The following is a 19,144-nucleotide window of genomic DNA, read 5'->3' on the forward strand; positions in this document are numbered from 1 at the left end:
GGAATTGTATTCTGAGCACCCTCCAATCATCTACTCGACAATTACTAAAAGGTGCACCATCATGTTTGTTGTTTTGTGCTGTCACCCTAAAATACCCTGCCCATTTTCAAATCTTGTCTGAGTGTTCACCTAATATAGTAGCAAACAGGTTTTCATGTGTCATACAGCCAAAGACATGCATGCAGTTTCTCTTTCTAACTCATGTATCCACTTCCCTGCCCCGCTGTGAGCGATGGCAATGTACAAATCAATGTATTTTAATGTCTGTGGCCAAGGTATACATTGTGCTTGTCCCCCACCTTTCTGTAATAATGGGAATTGTTTCAGTCCAGTTCTGCGTGCAGGTGCAGTCACACCCTTTGTCTTTTTTGGTATGTCTGTCATGCAAACTTTCTTGCATCCCAGTAAATCTCTTAGCCTATTCACATATGGTGTTCTGGGCTTCTCAAGCTCATGCCCGGGAGCCATGGTTATTTAATGGCTCTGCCTTATCACCGATTCCTCCAAATCTGACCAAGCCACCTCTCTTCCTACACGTGTTACCGTAGACAGGGATTGTGCAAATTCCTCTTCCCCGCTCTCCTCATAATTTTCCTCTTCTGACTGTGTCTCTTCTTCTTCTCTGTCCTCTCTGTCTTCAAACTATAGTCTTCTAGGGGATCCTTCCCATACGTCCAACTCATTACCTCTTCCAAGACATCCATTCCTTTCCCTTGCTCATACTTTCCCCAATTATCTTTATACTGGTGGCATCCTTTCTGTTTCGATACTGTATAAGCTGTCACTATTTCTTCTTATAACGTCTTATTCTCCCTTGCCTAAAAATATGTGTCTCCTAATGATGTCATCAGCTTCATTGCTGCGTCTCTCTAAACTTCTCTCCTTTTCCTTCTCTTCATCTCGTTGTCTTTCTCTTTCATTGTCTTCCTCTATTTTCCTTGCCCTTTCTCCCTCTTCCAATGTCTGTTCCCTTTCCCTGTCTTGCTCTCTTCTGCTCTCTCTTTCCTTCTCTCTTTGTCTTTTACTTTCTCTCTCTTCCTCCAACATCTTCTCCTTTTCTGCCTCCTGTCTGTCTCTACCTCCCCTCACCTTCTCTTTACATTCATCAATGCCCTTTCAATCAAGTTTCAACATTATTTGCCCCCCCTATCCATTTATTTGACACAATTACTGTCTGTTCTTTTTCTCCCTGCATGCCTTTTTCTCTCTGATGCCCTTGGCCTGCTTCATTCAACTCTACCTGTCATATTCTCCCTGTAATAACAATGGCGTTTGCTTGCTCACTTTCTGTCCTCGCATAAAATCTTCATCACTACATGCTGGGGGCACATATATATGTGGTTGGAATTCCCTGTAAAAGGCGTTTCATGGGTATAATCTCTGTACAGTCGAGGGTCACCGTTTTGAGAAAGAGGAGGAGTAGTAGATGTGGGCTGTGCACCCGCTCCGCCATGGTGGTTAAGCATCCATACTTTTTTACTTTGCTCTACCACCTCTTCCTCAAACATGTTCTACAGCTCAAGTATACTCAGTCTGTTCTGTAATTGTCCTTGAGTGTGGCATTTAAATATGTTCAGATGTGTGGAAGCACCATCTTCAAATGAGTGCCGTCTTGAGGCCATGGCATAAACATTTTGTTAGCCGTATCTTTAGAGTACTCAACACAATATTTCATGATTTTAGTTTTATATTGGGGGAGAGACTTACACAAATGAACAATGAAATATCTGCCATGCTAACAATATCATACACAACTTGCCAATAATCAATAAACACTGCTTCAACCATCACTCACATTTTTTCTCACTCCTTTTCAAACCCCTCCCCACAATAGTTGCCCAATAGTATCAGACCCACGTCTCTCTCTGAGACCAAGTCCCCCATAACACACAATCCTTCTCTTGAGCAGCACCAGAAAAACACTGCTCATGCTCCGGACATCTTTCCCCAGTCTACAACACCAATTCACTTCTTCTACAAATCCAGAAAATAAACACCTCTACTATTCTACATTACCCCACAACCCAAGGCTAGCCCCAGCAAACATGAACACAAATAAAATGCAGCTGTCTTCCCATATATGTGGAGGATTCTTCTCTTTATCTATGCCCCTTAGAGAGCTTTAGCAATTTCTCATTAATCAATAATGTGCACAAAAACCCCACTTTCCACTTTTGGCGTGCATATTTCATACTCACATCTAAAGATCCTCTGCAGGTCTTCGGCATTGAGTCCCCTCTATCTTCCTGTTCCCCTCCACAGACGGTGGGGTGGGCTGCAGGAACTGGGTAGGGCTGTCAAGTGCACATTATCTCTGCTCTCCACCAACCACCATTAATGCCCGAGGGGAAGTGGCAAGGAGCCCTCGATAGTCCGACAACTCCTAGAGAACAATCCTCTGCTACCACGTTTAAAGTTGCAACCAAGAACACACAATTAGAATAATACTCAATGATGGAGGACTTAGGTATACCTCAAAACCCAGCTTTATTCAGATATGAATCCTAGCTGGGACAGCATACAAGCATCTCGTTCTCATAGCTCTCAACATTTTTAACAATTGCAATCAAATTTTGTACCAAAACTACATCAGCGATGATGTTGCATTACATTATCAGTCTCCAAAACTACACGGCAGTTGGGTTGGTTAATAGCTCAAGGTATTTATAGGTTGCACTGGGGTTAGTTACTTTATTGTCTATGCCTATCTGATGGATCCACCTGGACTCATTCCAATATAGAAACTGTTTCTACTACATCATTACAGGGACAGCTAGTAGGTTGGCATTGTCCGTCATATGTATGATATGATATGATATGATATGGCATTTATAATGCGCCTATGCACAAGTGTTTCAAGGAGCGACAAGGCAAGGGAGGGGGAACAGAAGGATGACAGACAATACTCTTACTAGGCTAGGTGTCATTCAGACCGTGCAAGTGCAAGGGAAGAGGGATAAAGGAAGGGGTGTGGGGAGAGGGAAAGTGCAGTAAATGGGAAATAACGTAACAAGATAAATAAAAAGAGCGGCCAGCTGGTGGCAAGTGCAGGGTGAGTGCAGACATAAGTGCTGGTGGGGAGACTGTAGGGATACAGAAAAAAAGTCCCCAAGTGCAGGGGTTGCCAGGGAGGCAGTGCAGGCGTGCAACTGACAGGGCTTGGCCTGAGATCAGATGGGTGGCCAGGTAACCAGTGCAGTATCGGCCACAACTTCAGCAGGGAAGAGGGGGAGAGAAATCAGAAGCAAAGAGGAAGGTTTTAAGGTGCTTCTGGAAACTGAAGATGGTTCTCCTCAAGTTTCAGGGAAGCAGGGAGGCTGTTCCAGAGGAAGGCCCCAGCCGAAGAGAGAGATCTACCACAAACTCGTTGCTTGGAAAAGCAACTGACCCTGAGGGAGTTGGAGGCGGATGAGCAAAGAGCTCGAGAGGGAAGATATTTAGGAAGAGATAGTTGAAGGTATAGAGGCCAAAGGCCCCAGAAGGCCTTGTGGACAATGCAGAGGGTTTTGAACATAATTCTCGCAGCCACTGGGAGCCAGTGCAAAGATTTCAGTCCTGGAGAGATACGATTCCTGGGCTTAAGGCCAAGGACAAGTCTCGCAGTCCTGTTCTGGATGAGTTGCAGAGGGCGGAGGTTAGAAGCAGGAAGATTTAGAAAGAGGCTGTTGCAATAGTCCAGCCTAGAGAGAACCAGTGCTCTGGAGACAGTGAGCTTCCGGGGGAAGGAGAGGAAGGGGAGAATACCTCTGAGGAGGTTCAGCTGGTATTGTGACTTCTTAGAGACGTCAGAGATGTGAAGAGAGAAAGAGAGTGTGGAGTCAAAGATGACACCAAGGTTTTTGACCTTGCAGGTGGGAGCAGGAAGAGGGCCAAGGGAGGCCGGCTAGTGAGCTACAGGAAAAGAGGGGGTGGGTGTACCGATGAGGAGAATCTCAATCTTACTGGCATTAAGTCAGAGGTCATTTGCGGCACACCATTCCTGGATAGCAGACAGACAGTCAGAGATGAGGGACGGAGAAGAGGTGGCTGAAGGTAGCCTAAAAATGAGCTGAGTGTCATCTGCATAGCACTGAAAATTGGGGCAGAGAGCGGCAAGGCGGTGGGCAAGGAGTGCCAGTTATTGGTTGAACAGCCAAGGCGAGAGGTTAGGCCCCTGGGGGACAACACAGATAGAGAAAAAGATAGCAGAGAGGAAAGACCCAAGTTGGACTTGGGAGGGTCGGTCAGAGAGGAATTAAGTCAGCCACGCCAGGGCCTGACCAGTGATACCTAGGTTATCGGGGAGACAATTAAGCAGGATGGCATGGTTGACAGTGTCAAAGGCAGAAGAGAAATCAACCAAGATGAGGACACAGGGGGGGTTAGAGTCCAGGTTGGAGAGCAGGTCTTCACGGATGTGGTGTGGCACAGGGAATTTTCATTGGTCAGGGCCTAGTTTACCAACCTTGGACACTTTGATGAGACATCAAGATATGAGCAAGACATAAATGTGGGAAGATAATTCTGTACTGAGCCATAATTCCAATTAAAGAATACGCCTGTTCCCTCTTCTTTGTACATGCCCTTGTGTGCTGTTTGGTGTCTGCATGTGTACTGCGGGAGTTCCACAGGTGTCTTATCTGTGTTTGGCTCATGATGAGAAGCCAATGTTCTTCATGTCTAGATCACTTGTTAGGGTACCATGTTTGCAAGTTGTTTTCATTCTATTGATTAAGGTTTTAGCTAATTCTGACATGAATGTTGTGTTCTTTGTGGCCACTTGGGACGCTAGTCAGTTACTTTCTATGAAGTCTTTTGGCTTACTGATTTTATGCACCTGGGCATTAATGGTAATTTGTGCTCTTATTAAAATTAATTAACATGAGAGTCTACTATTTCTCATACTGGGAACCGTTATTGTGTGCCATCGTTCTGTTCAGGCATTACTCCCTTCCTTGCTCCTAACCTTGGCTCTGACCGAGAGCTACTGTCTGGGCTATACCCACTTTTCTTGAATACATGTGTTTTTTGTAAATTTAGCATCTTGGGTTCTGAGGCCTTGCCAATTCTCAAACATGCTGTGGCTTCTGTTTTAGGCAAATGGCTGCACTTCTGTATTCCTGTCTCAATATTGACAACCTTTAGCCGCATATATTCATCTTGTATGTCTGCCATACGATGGTATCCCTGCCCATGTATTCAGCATCTAAGCTACCTGTAATCCAACTGCCCTATCCGTGTAGTGAGTCCCTGTCTTGGTGCACCCGATCCTCCTGTCCTTTTATACTGTTTTGCACTATTTATACCACACACTATTAGTGCATTCACAAACTACTGTTTGTGCTTGTGTTGCACAACCTAACTAATCCTTTATGGCAGATTGCATATACATTCACTTTGGTTAAGCATGTTGTTTCATGTGTCTCATTTTAACTCATATTGTCAACCAACCCTAGGTTCATGGGGTGGTGAGGCTGTCTCAGTTTGTAACATCACTCACCCTTGCAGTAATGGGGCTGGCCGGCCAAACGTTGGTAATGATGTATTCATCTGGTCATCACACAACTAAAAACCAGCATGCAGTTACCAATTTATCCAAACTGAAGCTACCAACAGCACATCAAAGCTTGCTTGTGCTTTTCCCTCTCAATCTCACTAAGCCCTCCTCCTTTTGCAATCCACCAGAGCGACTGAAGACCATAAAATCGGCAGTGATGCGCGGTATAAAACAGAATAACATAACATAGCAATAACATAATTGTTCCTCTTGTATGATATGATATTATATGATATGGCGTTTATAATGGGTCTATTCACAAGTGTTTCAAGGCGCGACGTGGCAAGGGGGGGGAACAGAGGGAGGACAGACAACAATCCTACTAGGCCAGGTGTCATTCAGATCGCGCAAGTGCACGGGAAGGGGGGGAAAGGAGAAGTGCGCGGGGCGGGAGGAAGGGAGATGGGAAAGTGAAGTACATGGGAAAGCGTAATAAATAAGATAAATAAGACAAATAAAACAGCCAGCTAGTGGCAAGTGCAAGGAAGTGCAGACATAAGTGCTGGTAGGGGGACTGAAGGGATACATAAAATGGTCCCCAAGTGCAGGGGTTGCCAGGGAGGCAGTGCAGGTGGGCAATTGACGGGGCCTGGGCCAGAGATCTGAAAGGGTGGCCAGGTAACCTGTGCAGTTTCAGTCAGGAATTTAGCAGGGGAAGGGTGGGGAGAAAGCAGAAGCAAAGAGAAAAGTTTTGAGGTGTTTCCGGAACTGGAGATGGTTCTCCTCGAGTTTCAGGGAGGCAGGAAGGCTGTTCCAGAGAGAGGCCCCTGCCGAAGAGAGTGATCTACACCAACTCGTTGCTTGGAGAAGCGACTGACCCTGAGGGAGTTGGAGGCAGATGAGCGAAGAGGTTGAGAAGGAAGATATTTAGGGAGAGAGAGTTGAACGTACTGCTACCCCAGACCTCAGAAGGCCTTGTGTACAATGCAGAGGGTTTTGAATTTAATCCTTGCAGCCACTGGGAGCCAGTGCAGAGATTTCAGTCCTGGAGAGATACGATCCCTGGGCATGAGGCCAAGGACAAGTCTTGCAGCCCTGTTCTGGATAAGTTGTAGAGGGAGGAGAGTGGAGGCAGGCAGATTTAGATAGAGGCTGTTACAGTAGCCCAGCTTAGATAGGACCAGGGCTCTGTAGACAGAGAGCTTCTGGGGGAAGGAGAGGAAAGGAAGATTACCTCTGAGGAGGTGCAGCTGGTAGTGTGGCTTTTTAGAGACGTCAGAGATGTGAGGGGAGAAGGAGAGTGCAGAGTCGAAGATGACCCCAAGGTTTTTAGCCTTGCAGGTGGGAGTGGGAGGAGGGCCAAGAGAGGCCGGCCAGAGGGCTGTAGGGAAGGAGGGAGTGGGTGTGCCTATGAGTAGAATCTCAGTCTTACTGGCATTAATGCAGAGGTCGTTGGCGGCACACCATTCCATGTTGGCAGACAGTCCGTCAGAGATGAGAGAAGGAGAGGAGGAGGCCGAGGGTAGCCTGAAAATGAGCTGGGTATCATCCGCATAGCACTGAAAGTTTGGACAGAGAGCGGCGATGCGGTGAGCAAGGAGTGCCAGGTATTGTTTGAACAGCCAGGGAGAGAGGTTAGATCCCTGGGGGACACCACAGGTAGAGAAAAAGATGTTGGAGGAGGAAAAACAGGTTGTTACCTTTTGTACATTGCTTTGACTTTAATTATTCACAAATGTATGTTTTAATGGATTACCCACTTCTACAGGTGCTATGCATATGCAATTTGACAATTTGTGTGATTAAGAAATATTTACTGATGTGATCAGATGTTTCTTTTGTTTGAATGCATTGTTTTATTTGGAATACCAATGTGAACATTCATGGTATTTAAAGATATTTCATTGCATTCTGTAACTAAGATAGAGATTTGAAATTCCTTGTAGCAGATAATTTGAATCCCTTTAATGTAACTGAGTGGGTGGAACACCTTCTTCAGAGATAGGTGTTTAACCTTCAGGTCACAGGTCTATAGCTAAGTAAAACAGCTCAATTTTTCAAATAAAGGTTGCAGGTTCAAATCTCGGGAGGGCTGAACGATCCTTTCATTTTTCGGAGATCAGAGTGGCCCCATCTAACTTTCTCTCGCCTTAGACCTCCAGCACCCCACGTGCATCAAAATGTCAACTTAAATCGGTTCAAAGTACTTCACAGTGCAACCCCAAGAGGAGTCCCAATTCATCCGTGGAGGTCATTACCACATCGGGTTCCAGAGGACCATGTCATTTGGAGACCAGAAACCTTTCCTGTGAATGTGGCATGTGACAAAAAATCAAATACATTCATTTGCTCTTAGGTTAATGCTTTTGAGGAACCAGAGTCTCAAAAACACAAAACATACATTGGCACTCGGGGATAGGCGCTGCCCATTCAGTATGTTGGGAATGTGGGTGTGCCCGCTTCTCTCCCGGACTCCTGCACGTTTCTCTCAGGCCTGCCATGTTTTTTTGTCCGCATCAGTTCATCAGTAGCTTGTATTCCTCCTTCCCCCTAACCGAGACCGCACTGACAACCATTCCTCTTGCTGCCTCCGCCCTGGCTGTTAGCATTCCGGCAGTAGAAATAGTAATGGGACTCGCTCTCTTTACTATTCCTAATACCACTATTTAGGAGTGTATTTTCCTTTAATGAAATTGTTTATCTGTGACCAAATTTCCCTTGAACAAATCAAAAAAACAACAATTAGCAGCCTAGATGACAGCCCTAGGTTTCTAGTAACAAGAACCCCTGCTTTCGGGCGAAGAGAGGGCAGCTAGTTTCGATGAGCCCTCTCATAGACCCTTACATATGTTGCGGAATGCAGGTGCTATCACTACATTGTTTAACACCCGCAAGCCAATCATGTAATATCCACTCTCTCTTAAAGTGGCAGTCCAAAAGTGCACAGTGAAAAAAACAGCACGAAAACAAATGAACCCCTCCTCCATGTGTTCAGCTGAATACACCATGATAGGTGCCTTTGGACACATATAGGCAACATGAGTACTCATGCTGCAATCTTCTGTGAGTGCTTGTGCTGTGCAATGATGAAGCGCATGGAAACAGAAGAAGGAAGGCAAGGCCAAGTTATCAGCTCACGATGAACACACACTGTTGAATTAGTGGGGGACAGAGGCGTCACTAGGGTAATGGGGGGCTTTTGGTTGCAGCTCCAGATAATAGCTCGGGGTTGCAACCAAAATGCTAGCTAGCGCGGTGTCCTGACAGTCCTGACATTAGCATAACCCCGGATCCATTCCAGAAGCAGCAACACACCCGAGTGTGGAAGTTTGAATTAACGCCAGTCTTCTGGGTTAATTGCAACATCAAATGTATTAAAATAAAACAACAATAATTGGTGGTTTCAAGGTTTTCCACTCTTGTTGGCTATCCAGCTTCCCCTTCTTGTGCACCAATTAAGAACATCGGCAGAACAGCGTATTACAACATTTACAAACAAATTACAAGATTTAATTGGTAAACATCACTTTACAAACACACCAAGCTACCCTTGATTGGAGGTGATATGCAAACCATTGTTATTGTGGGAAAATATTTTATTGGGAGAATAATGTGGAAGTGGTCAACTATGAGTACAAGGAAAATTGTTACCGAAATATGCTTCACGACTCACACATTAAAACAAACGATGATCTATTAAAATGTACTAAAATGGAAGACTACAGCATTCAAAGAGTGAGTTCATACCTCAGTAGCATAGCATAACCCAAAACATGTTATAGCTGCAATATAAAAAGTCGGTTGACTGTGATCTGAACGCATGTGGCAGTCACCTTGTGCCCCAAAGAAATATACAAATAGATGCTTGATGCCATTTTTGTCCACTTTTAAAATGCCAAAAGTCCTATGTGTTACCTTTTCTGGACTACATGGAAGTAATAAGCTAACATGTTACAGTGTATGAGCTTTCAAAGTCAAATAAGCGCCTTCCACACACCAACCGAAACACAAGACTTTGAACGCTTATCCATCACACCACGTAAGCATGTTATTTTCAAAACAGTCCATTAGGAGGTTTCCAACCCATGCACACAGTAAGCGACAATGTTCTCTTATTGGTCTTCAATAAAAACAGGTGGTACGGAGCTTGAAAGGCAATGCCAGTTGTTGGCACTTCTATGATGAACATGATGTGAGCATTCCCTTTATTATCTGACTTCAGTTGTGGCCTTTTCATGAGACGGATACATTTCTGCTGCAACAACTCATAAATATCTGACACTTTGTATTTGGGGGTTATATTGCTCCCTTATAAAACACATGAATATTTGAGAATCTATTTCTGGCAAAGTGGATCGTGGAGGGAAATAGATTGAGCTTCTTCAGTTGAAAACTGGAAGAGAAACAATATGTTAATTATGTATTTTTATATATTGCGCATGTGTATGGCTCCTATACAGCAGAACGTGTTTCCAAGCACCACAAGACTAAGGGGGAGGGAACAAAGGAGGATAAAAAGCAATAACGGTCCTACTAGGCCTTGTGACATTCAGATCAAGCAAGGGCAGCAAACAGTAAGGGCAGAGGATTGGGGCAGGTCAGGACAGAAGGGAGGGTGGACTCAGTAGGTAGGGGGCCCAGTGGGATGGGCAAGTGCTAAGGAGAGCTCTAAAGCTAACTGTGCTGGGGGACGGGTAAGGGTCGGCAACTGCATGGAGGGTTGAACTAGGCTTGATAATCAAGCCGCGGGAGGTACCCAAAAGCAAGTGCTAGTAGGGGGGTGCTGGGACAGACTGGTCGGGGGGGATCCTGACCCCTGTATGACTTAGAAGGGACCATCAGCCAGTTGTAGTGTCAGGGGGAGGTACCAGAGAAGGGGGAAGGGAAGGAGGAGGAGAAAAGGAAAGTCTTGAGAAGCTTAATGGACTTGACGAGATCAAGCTCAAGTCTGAGAGGGGTGGATATGCCATTCCAGACAGAAGCTCCTTCTGAAGAAAGAGATCTACCCCCACTCTCTACTTCTGACCTGCAGAGAGTTAAAGCTAGAGTACGGAAGGACTCTAGCAGGGAGGTATTTAGGAAGAGAAAGATAGATGTAGCATAGTCCTGGTCCCCAGAAGGCCTTGTGGATGATTCAGAGAGTCTTGAATTGGATCCTTGCAGCCACAGGAAGCCAGTGGAGAGATGTTAGGGCTGCAGAGATGTGGTCCCTGGGCTTGACACCAAGGATACATCTCACAGTCCTATTCTGGATTAGTTGAAGAGGGCAGAGGGAAGACAGAGGCAGGTTGAGGAAAAGGCTGTTGTAGGATTCCAGCCTGGAGAGAACCAGAGCTCTAGAGACATTAGGTTTCACTGGGAAGGTGAGGAAAGGGAGAACGCCTCTGAGGAGGTGCAGCTGAAAGTGGGCCTGCTTGGCGAGGTCAGCAATATGAGGGGAGAAGGAAAGGGAGGAGTCGAAGATGACACCCAGGTTTTTTGCCTAACAAGAGGGTGAGGGCAGCTAGAGAGTGGGGTGAAGGAAAGGGGGTTCCAATGAGAAGGATCTTGGTGTTACTTGCGGTAATACAGATATTGTTGGCAGCACACCATGCCTGAATAGCAGTCACGCAATTGGGAATGAGAGAGGAAGGAGAGGAAGCAGAGGAGGGAAGCTTAAAGGAGAGGTGAGAGGCATGTGCATAACACTGGAAGTGAGAAGAGAAGGCGTAGAACAAGTGGGCAAGAGGGGCAATGCAAATTTTAAAAAGCCACAGTGAGAGGATAGGGCCCTGACGGATGCCTCAATTAGAGATAGCGGCAGAGGAGAGAAAAAGGCCCATTTGAACCTGAGAAGGCTGATTCGACAGGAAAGAGGTCAGCCATGCCAGTGCCCTATCAGTTATGCCCAGAGTGTCATAGAGTCAATTCAAGAGGGTGGCTTGATTGACAGTGTGAAAGGCAGAGGATAGATCAAGGAGGATGAGAACAGAGAGAGTGTTGGAGTCGAGGTGTGAGAGCAAGTCTTCACAGGTGTTCAGGAGAGCAGTTTCCATGTCTCTGGCTGCTTTGAAGCCAGACTGGTGGTCGCGGAGGCAGCCAACAGATTCAGTGTGGTGGATGAGTTGGGAGATGACCAACTTCTCCAATAGTTTGCCCAAGAAGCGGGTAGTGGATATATTGTGGTAGTTAGCTGGGCAAGAAGGGTCTGCAGAAGGCTTTTTAGGAGGGGGTGCACAAGGGAGTGCTTGAGAGGTGATGGAAAGGAGACTGTGGCAAAAGCGTGATTGCAGAACTCAGCCATAGAGGGAGCGAGGGCAGCAATATCGTCCTTGATATTTCTAGAGGAGCAGCGAAGCACCTGTTTGGAGGAGATTTTCATAGAGAAACAGTTTTGGTGACCTCATCAGGTTCTATTGGTGAGAAGGAGGAGAGTAGGAGGATGGAGAGTGCAGGGTCAAGGGAGGCCTAAGGGGGAGGGGGAGGGAGACTTTCAATTAGTAAGTCTCTGTAGCTCTGGCTGTAGATTGAAGACTAGATCCAAGACACACATTCCCAGGCAATGCTCGAAGGACTGACATATTGAGTGAGTATCTAGGATTGGATTAGGAAACACTTAAATGAGCTGTATGGTTACAGTGTGATTTCTTTCACTCCTTTCTTTGATGTCCTGTCTTCTGTGGTTCCCAGGGTATTTTATTAATCTTAAAATATAATGTTTGTCATGTTATGCATTATGTTAAAACACGGAAAACATGGTGGGAAGAGTGTAAATTCCACCCTATAAATAGATGTGCCTGCTGTAGCAGTGTCTGAAAATGTTTTGGTGATGTGAATGCTGAGGAATCATGCCCTTACCACTCTCACCACCCTCACCACTCTCATATAGCATAGCTTTGGGGTCTGCAACCTTTGGCTCTCCAGATGTTTTGGACTATGTCTCCCATGATCCTTCACAACTAACTTAGAGAGACCAGAGGTAATATTTTCACCGACCACCTATGAACAGCCGTCTACAAAAAACACTTGTTTAACAATACACTATGTTCACTCGGTCACTTGCTTCCCCAACTCCATTTGTGGTTGTTCCTTATTGCATATGATTAGTAACCATTAAATTCTCATACACCAATCAATATCAAAAATAGTTATTTATTTTTTATAACATATCATCAGTAAAAAACTTGTTTTTCTTTTTTCTTTTTTTCACATCAACAATCTTAAAGAATTTTTGAATAATTTGACAAACACTTCGTAAACACCATACATTACTCAATAATTTCTGTGCACATTCAATATCATGTAGTATTCCATCATTTAATAATTTTAGAAATTCATATCTTAATCTGGATCTATAGCTTGCTCTCCTCTCTCATAGAGAAGTACATCCCAGTCCATAAAACATTTCACTTTATATTCATAAAACCCATGCTTACTTTCATACCGCATTCATACCATACCAGACATGTCACACTTTCATTCTAACAAGGAAATTCTTCAGGGGTAAAATTAACCACATTCCATTGAAATGTACAATTGTGTTTGTCTTCTTTTAGATTTTTTCTCTAAGGATCAGCTTTCAATGGGATCCCGTTAGTCTATTCTTAAGGTTCAACCATCAGACAGATAAACTGTGGGAAGCAAGTATGGGATAGTCGGATTTTAGTACTCGAAATACATCCCGGTTGACATTTTTATTATATACAACCTGCTGCATATCAATTATCAGCAGAAGGGAGTCATTAATTAGACTAATTCCTTCTTTACATCTCTTATAATGTCAACTATCTACCTTGGTCAGCACAGGTTTCACATGATAGGTAAATTCTTAGTAGATTGTATCACACCCTTCATTAAATAGGCCATATTGCTGTCACATTCACTATAATCTTTATCTAGCCCTTCATTGGATCAAACATACTGTTATGTCACTCACTATGATTACATTAAGCATCATTTGATGTCTAAGACTTGTCTTAGTGTATTACCTTTGAAATGCTCACTTCTTATTTCCTTTCGTCCTGATGCAGCCCCTCTGATTCTATGTTCCCACCTCCAGATCACTCTGGTATCCGAACGGAATTGCTCTCCACCAGATGTACTGTTTAAGACCACTTGGATGTGTCCCTAATTGGGAAACATTGTTTATTTGCCATGAGTCTTTTTATTTTTTCATATTTATATTGTCTGCTCCTTACACTGCAGCTCACAATATACCACAGCCTTTCATACTGACCTAATGATCTTATTATGCAGGTCCCTGTTCTTGGTGCTTATTGGCAGATCCCGCAAACCATCTCTTTGCTGACCAGATCAAGTCCTCTCACAATATCTAAAGGGGGGTCGCCATCCTCGTATATTTTTCTAAAACAGAAAGACACCACGGACACAAAACTTAAATCATTTAAAAGTCCGAGCATTTTAATGGGCTTCTGTTTTTTTCAAAGGTTGAGCCATTCTTACCTTTAATTCCTATTTTCTTCCTGTGCTTGCCAGGGTTTGAATTTTGGCCATGATCCTTCACCATAGAATAAGCTAGCTAGGGCTGGTGGGAGTTGGAGTCCAAAACAACTGGAGAGCAAAAGGTTGTAGACACCTCGCATAGCTGTTGCTATGCCATTATTATGCACCACAGTCCACCGCTCTATGTGCTGCAGGTTAGGGTATGCATATTTTTACAAAAGGACACCTTAATCAATAACACTGTGAGAATCCCAACTATTAAAACCATCAGTATGTCTAAAATAAAAGGCTACTGCCTAGGATATATAGTGTATAGACCTGACAATCTATAGCCAGAGCTACATAGACTTCATAATTGAATGGCAAATGAAATGGGTTTGAATTTTGAGCATGCACAACAATAGGGGAGTGATATATTTCCAAATAAGTAGAAAGATAGAGAAATATTAAACAGACTTTGAAACAACGAAAAAGATAGCAAGAATGGTTGTCACACATTATCTATAAATGTATCTACAATTATAGAGTTCCCTCTCCCTACTTCCAAACACTTTTATATCCGTTTCGAGAGATGGTTAGCTTCAGCAGCAAAACAGAGGACAACCTTCAGGCTCACTGCCATTAAAAAGCCTCCAGACTTCTTGTTTGACAGACCAAAAACTTGGCCTAGACTTCATGTTTTAACAAACCATGAAGCTCGGTGTTTCAGATCAATCTGTACGACAAAAAACAAATACGAGTAGGGTAATACGTTTACTAGCTCTGCAACCTAACCAAAGGACTCCCCAAAGAAACAATTAAACACTTGTTCCCTCTCTCAACCCTTCCCTGTCCCTGATGTTCCCTCCCTCACTCTCTTTATTCTTGCGCTTTATTGAACAGTGCTCTGTTAATTGCAGGGTGGGTTTTTCACTGTGTAAATCCTATATGGTCAAACATACATATGCTGACCTTATAATAATGCAGAGCGAGGCCGCATGTCGGATTTCAGATCACACACCGCATTGGGAAGCACACCGCCACCCTTTTCTTGGTTTCTCCCTTATTGGATCTACACTAAAGCGCAATGCAGCATCACGACAATCAGCATATACATACAAATTCTAAAAGAAATCCTCCCATTTAAATCCTCTAAACATGCTGGAAAACATTGCAAAGGGAAACACAGGGATCCAGGATGTCTGATTCGATGCAAGAAACATTAACAACAAATTCAAAAGTTCTGATGCAAGAACTTTCTCCAGCAGCATCTCCTGCAGGTACAGAATCGGAATTGGTTCACCAACATAATTTGTATTTTTCACAGATCAACATGTTGTCAAGTTTCAATCCAAACTAACAAGCAATATCCACTTCACGCTTCAACGAACAAGCCTGAAAAAAACGGTGAGTTGCTACACACAGCATCACAGTGAATCTAACAGATGGATAGGGACATGTGAAACGGAGTAAAGTGAATCACTGATCAGTGTGGCATCCAAGCTCTACCTGTTCACTGGACTACATTCTTTAAAATTATTGTTTGGTGTAATTTTCCATGATGCAGATCAACCTCAGGATTCTAATATTTAAGCAGTAAAGCTGGTGGTGAGAGGCAATACCTGTAGTCATGGGCCTGGACGTCGTAAATTTCACCCCAAACAAAGCAAATACAAAAGGCTCATTGCCCATACCTTCCTTCACATCCCACTACCGCAGGCTTTACCGCCTTGAGAACCCTAGCACAAGGATGCAAGTATCATATTTGGAAACTACTCACAAACAGTGATTGCCATAGGAGTATCAACAACAGTGACAAACCATGGACACATGAAATAATCGCCACTGAGAATATACATGTGCAGTGCTTGAGGGAAGTGGGCGTAGTCCCCTTTCAGCTGCTATGAATGCTGAAGTGGAAGAGGATGCATGACAAGGGGATGCAGACCAGGACACCAAAGATGTGATACAGGATGGGCCCTGGAGGAGCAGGAGCTTTGGAGGGGGAGCCATAAAGCTGAAGCGGCAACAGGAATGGCAGGGGTCACGACAGCCAACATGATTCTTTGAAACCCTTTCAATTCTTGGAATTAATGTCTGCAATTCAAAAATCGTACAATGGTGCCTTCCTCTTTAGGGGCCAATACCACATCAACACATACTATGTGTTATAATAGTGTTTGTCTACCAATATTTATGGATGCAAAATGAACATTAAACAAGAAATTATCAATTTGAATGTGCGTAAAAGAAAAACACTTATCTTTATGGAATACAGATCTGCACAATTATTTTGTCACACACCACACATTTTGTTCTTACATGGAAAAATATTGTACAAACAATCATGTTAGTACGCGGATAGAGGTCAACTTAGCAGTAACCAACTGATCTAATGTGAAGGTTTTCCATTCCTTTTCTCTTACCCTAAATTGATTCATTTGAGGACTGTTTTGCAGGAACTGCCAGATGATTGGTCCATACACTTCCCAAGCTTCGCCAAAATCCTTCAGTTTCCCAAGTTCCCAGAATGTTCTGTTGGCCTGTAAAAAAAAAGTGCATGAGTGCATAAGAAATGATAAGCTGGGTGGAAGCACATTCATCAACAAGCCAACTGGCTCAATGCCGCCTTCCTCGGGCTATTCAATGGATGCCCAGCACATTGCCACCCTGCAGACCTGCAGACCGGGATACATCCGAGTGAACCTCTTCAATCCTAGGAGTGGTCTTGAGATTATTTCTAAAGTACCTTTTTCTGTGGATCTTAGATATAGTGTACAATATACTATGCTTTTCTTCAGGGTCCCTTAAACCTCCGCAATAATGGCAAGAGCCCACTGACCATGATGAAATACATGAAGCAAATAATTGAGTTGGGTAGTAGAGAATCAGTCAAAGCATGGTTAAGTACAGCCCACAGCAAACCCCATTCCAAACTGTAAGGAAATAATTCAAAATATTCCCTTTAGCATTTGAAAGAGACATTTTTAACCTGTCAAGTTACCATTACTCTAACAAGTTTCAAAAAGAGAGGCTCCCTAAATATGTGTCAATAAAAAAACAAAAGTAACAACATTCAAGGTCATTCACTGAACTTAGGTTAGAGGCCTGATCATGAACTCAATTACCTTTCCTGCTGGTGGTGAATGTGGATTAATGCTTGACTAAGTGTAATGGCTAGTGCCCATTCAGAATCTGCATAATCTCCCAGTACCATATTGCACTCCTGTCCCACTGAAATGTGGGCAATACCAGTCCTCCACAGGGAAGTGGGGCGTGTTTAAGGACCCTGTCAGGGGATCTCAGTAGTCTGCCCTCTAGGGGTCTGATTTTGAACCCATGGGTGAACGCAAACCTTCCTGGGTGAGCACCCAAAGAAGTTCTGCTCACCTCTACTTCATGACACGGAAAATTGCTATATGAAGTTGTCAATTGATTTACATCAAGGCAGCAGTGGCATAAACTTCCCCTTGCTTTCCAACAATGTGTACCAACACTGCTTGTAAAAGAAGGATGATGTATGTGTGTGTGTGGAAATGGGGGAAATGGGGGAAGGGGTGTTAATGATATTGCAAAATAATTGGATTGGTGTACAAGAACGAGTAATGATAAACTGGCCCACTCTGCTCTCACACTTCTACACACTAAAACCCAATGCAATCATGAAAGTACAGCAGGGACAGTTAAGAGACGTATCTCCTTCACTTTTTGTGGCAACGTGGGCAGGCAGAGGGAACGTTATGCTCTTAAGAGGGGTGTCAATGTGATCTCGTAGTGATCCAAACAACACAGTCCAAAATAAACAGAATGTCAAATCAAGGTTCTATTAAAATATATGTGCTTTGATTAAATGCCCCATCTGCAAAAGAACGAAATAGAAAAACTGCACCAAAACCCACCGCTGTGAAAGAGAGTAAGCAACAGTCTGGACAAAGAAATACTCTGAGTGCCGGTATGGGGTAATAGGCATATACCAAACACAAAAGGTTATGTCTTATATGAAAGAAGGTGCTGAGGTGACCTAATAGTTCTCCAGGGTGACAGTGGACTGAGGAGGCAGTTCGCAGTCAACAGTACCTGGTTTTGGTTAATGGTGGGTTGACTAATGTCGAATGCAGTATCAAAACTTGAAGCAAGCAGATCAGGCTCAGTTCTGGCACATTGGGTCGTGTGAGCCCAGGCAGCAAGCAGGTGTTGAATAGGGGAAAATGTGGTTGCTCTTTGAGGTTGAAGGGAGACTTTCAAGAATACAGGATGGGCGGTCCCAGGACCTCTTTGCAACTGGTCCAGACCAAGCCAGGCTTCTAGCCAGTTGGAGGGGTTGATGCGTGATGCTTCAGTGGTTCTAATCACCGGGCAATGACTGTTGAAATGGTGATATTAGGTATGTCAATGTGCCATTCAGTGAGGCAGTCGTCCTAGGGCTAAACAGGCTAAGCCGTGGTTGTAATCCCATGTCAGAAGTGGCATGTGACTCTAGCGGTCCTGAAGTCGAGCAGTGGATTGGGGCCCAGCAAGTGGCAGGTGCAGCTAGGGCATGATGCAGCATTCAGCTGGTTTAATTGCAAGCAATAGTTTGGATTGGTGGAGGAGTGCAAAAGCAAGTGCTGGCATCTTCCCTCTCGTTCATGGTGCAGTGACCATGGAGCAACTGGTTCAAAGCGGAAGAACAGGGAGCTTCGGCTGGTCTGGTCCTCTTGCTGCTGTGAGACCCACTCAGGGGCACTGGAGGATAGGATGTTTCCATTCAGGGTTTGCTCCCTCTGCTTTAGGAGATTCCAGTGCAGAGTGGCAGGTCCTGTTCCACTGCAAAGGTTCACCCTCAATGTGACCTGTGAGTGGGTAGAGGGCAGATCATTTTTCTGCCTTGGACTGCTCCTTCTGCACCTCAGGCTGAGGGCTTTGGAAAGTGCAACTTTCTCAAAGAAGGTCCTGTGAGTTCTTCTCAGGTGCTTCAGAGTGAGTCTTTAGGCAGGGCCGTCACGAGGGGGGTGCAGGGGGGGCAAACTGCCCCGGGCCTCGCGCTTGCTGGGGGCCTCGCGGCCCCCTCTCCTAAGTGGAAGGCAGCACAGTCTCCCGTGTCCTTTATTCACACGGGGGACTGTGCTGCCCCTGCAATGATTTTGCTGTTTCTTGTGAAGCCGTTTGGCTCCGCAACAAACAGCAAAATAATGTGAGACAGCAGGGCTCAGAAGTGAGCTCTGCTGCCTCCCGTCATTCAGCTGAAAACGTGGACACGCTGACTGA

General features: G+C 44.5%; 1 protein-coding gene across 2 annotated transcripts in view; it reads right to left on the reverse strand.

Moving 5' to 3' along the window:
* Positions 1–19,144, reverse strand: part of LOC138510440 (phospholipid-transporting ATPase ABCA1-like) — a 2,356,352-nt gene that overhangs the window by 1,580,670 nt on the left and 756,538 nt on the right. For both annotated transcript variants that reach the window (XM_069626098.1, XM_069626099.1), the window contains exon 11: positions 16,324–16,440. In XM_069626098.1, the coding sequence (XP_069482199.1) occupies positions 16,324–16,440 (117 nt within the window). The remainder of the gene's footprint in view (positions 1–16,323; positions 16,441–19,144) is intronic.

Source organism: Ambystoma mexicanum, chromosome 6p (assembly GCF_040938575.1).
Source record: "Ambystoma mexicanum isolate Mex_15411 chromosome 6p, UKY_AmexF1_1, whole genome shotgun sequence".
NCBI classification, from domain to species: Eukaryota; Metazoa; Chordata; class Amphibia; order Caudata; family Ambystomatidae; genus Ambystoma; species Ambystoma mexicanum.